This window comes from Sphaeroforma arctica (assembly GCF_001186125.1).
Source record: "Sphaeroforma arctica JP610 unplaced genomic scaffold supercont1.4153, whole genome shotgun sequence".
Classification (NCBI taxonomy): domain Eukaryota; class Ichthyosporea; order Ichthyophonida; genus Sphaeroforma; species Sphaeroforma arctica.
Genome location: NW_014036405.1, coordinates 1 through 2,686, shown reverse-complemented (window position 1 = coordinate 2,686; position 2,686 = coordinate 1). Strand labels below are relative to the sequence as shown.

At 41.7% G+C, this 2,686-nt stretch overlaps 1 protein-coding gene across 1 annotated transcript; it reads left to right on the top strand.

The window, feature by feature from the left end:
• Positions 1-1,594: 1,594 nt before the first annotated feature.
• SARC_14104 (hypothetical protein) lies at positions 1,595-1,946 on the top strand (the record flags this gene model as incomplete). The annotated part of the gene is made up of 1 exon (XM_014291764.1): positions 1,595-1,946. A coding segment is annotated over one exon (352 nt), but the record flags the coding sequence as incomplete, so codon positions are not given.
• Positions 1,947-2,686: the final 740 nt, after the last annotated feature.

The following is a 2,686-nucleotide window of genomic DNA, read 5'->3' as shown; positions in this document are numbered from 1 at the left end:
TGGTCGCACGTTAGCGGGTCGTACTATTTTTCTTAGATATTGTTCTCATTGGTAATTAAATTAGTGAGTACGGCCGATCTCTCTCCATATTTTTGTGTATACACAAGTAGTTGTATACTGAAATAGAATAGTGTCTATACTGATCTGCTGAAACGGAGATCAGATGTACAGAACGTGACGAACACCAAAATACAATCATCGCATGCACACAAGTGACTGCATTCTTCTTATAGTCCAGCGTTAACAATAGGCTTCTAATGTTTCTTAAATAGCCTTGATTTTTATTTTTCGCATAATGAGATATCCAGTAAGTCTCCAACGAAACGCTTGAAAGTACGAACCGCCTCTCGCTTTCGGTGGATATTATCTTGTTGCGGTGATAAGCTTTTCAGGCGAGACCCAATTACATCACCTTATTCAAAAACATTGTATACGCAATCACGTATTTAGTAAACACGTGGGAAAAATGGGTTTAGTACAATAGATCTACAGGTGTATCTGTATCTGTATGTAATATGTGTAGTAGATCCATTATTTTTGATATGGAAACGCACAAAATCGAATGCAGTTCCATTGCGCTTGTGGTAGCTACACTTAAGTGAGAGCAGAGCATGCGCGTGTTCTTTCACCCGCGGGAGCGTCACGTCACAAAACAGCGTTTCCTAGTAAACAGTTTTATCGGATCATTTAATTTCGAAAACCTGATATAGCTACAAGATCGCTCAACACTCAACAACTTCTTTCGTTGATTTAGCACTCAACCTCGATATTCGCTGAGCTCTGTATCTTTCACATATGTTTTCGATAGTCAAGGGCGGTACACTTAATATATTGCAACGCATCAGATACATCTAATCTCGAGACACATCCCAGACTGTGTATATTGAGTAAGCTGACCCGACATTTATAGTGCCATTCCACAGATAGCTTTGCGTGTGAGGCAACAACGAAAAAAACTCTGCATTAGGGACCAAGCCACATCGCAACATTCACAGTATTATGGATAATATGCCGCTAATTTTAATAGCAATTAGACAATACCAAACAGTTTCGCTGTGCTGTACATGTGTTTATCAGACCGCACATGGTGTCCTCACGCTTCGAGATTATTTTTATTACTTCTCTTACATATAGTAAGACTTGCCTGTGCACCGTATTTATAGATGAACACGCAGAAAGAAGCGAGTATCAGTAGTTCTATATTGATGATGATTGACTAGAGATCCATGCTAGCTTGTATATGTTCAATGATGTATTGTATGGTCATCCGTGACGGCCATCCACCTTTTAGAATGCAAGCACAAAATAGACGGTCAATGCCCATATCCAAAGTTTAGAATATTTTATTTGTGTTTGATTGTTGCTCAAAGTTGGAAATCACGCTACATTAATTGGATGGAATGTGTCATATTATCGCCAAAAGTTGGTACACATGGATCTAATATCAGCTGCAAATTTGGGCCAGTTTTGCCTATATATAGATCATCAGTTTCTAACGATACAGGAGTCCGGGACAGCGAATTGCTCAAGATTCTTGTGGAAGTGAGATATCACGCTATTTGTTTTTACGTTTGATTTGTGGTATAGTCATAGAATGAGACAGACCTCTTGTTTCCGGTCGGTGGTACACTGTTTAATATACAACTCGTTATCCACTCCCATCGCCATCCCCAATTCCCTAGCAGTTGAAGTCACCTTCGACTACATACCCACCCTCTTCGCCGGCTTGTTGAATGCTCACGGTCAGCTCGGACCCGCAGAGATAAAGCCCAAACACAAGTTCGTGTTCAAGGACGCAATACGCAAGGCCAAAAAGGACCACAATTTGGACCTAAAGTTCCCGCCAGCACATCCATTCATGCCCCTGCCCTCTCTTCGACTTGCGACTGCTCTGAGGCAGGATCAGCACCCCCTGTATTCCACTGTGGTCGAGAATATATACCATGGTATGTTGTACGTCTGGGTCCAATTGATGACGGATGCTCGACGTGATGCATGTGCAGATTTTGAGCGACCTTCCTTTGGTATAGATTGCAGTATACTGATTGTGCGGATCATATCCGATTTCCCTCGATCGTCGGTTGGTTCCGCTTGGTTTGCATACATATGGCGGCATTGACCTGCTGTTGAATTGGTGTATTATGTTGTTGCCTGCTCTCAACCACTTCAGCACATAACCTCTTCAGTCAAATGGTTTGCTTAGTTTCGACTGCTAATCGTATGGTTTTTTTGGCCTCCTTGTTCCTTGGCGGTTGCTTGATGCATATTTTTTTCACTGCTATCACCCAAGTGGCATAAGGCCTTCATGGCTACACCTGGCTATATTTTCTGATACAAGGAGGTTTTTGGTGCTTGTGTTATATATGCAGTTGTGGGGTCATTATAGGTTGGTTTTAGCCATCTTAATTACGGTTATCTACATAGTGAGTGGCACCATGACTGATGCCACTAACTGGGCCAACTCATCGTGCTCAAATTAAGGAAGCAACGGAAGCTGTTGTATTCTCGTCGGCGAGCTTCATCGCTTATTCTAGTGTCTCTTAGGTTGCTTACTTTTAAATTTCAGCGTTTACTTATCATTTGAGAACTTTTGGCCTCATTCACTTTTACCTTATGTTCCTCGACATCGCTTGCCTCTCGTCTATTTTTCTTGATTGCACTCAATGTGAGTTTTGTCTCTCTTCAT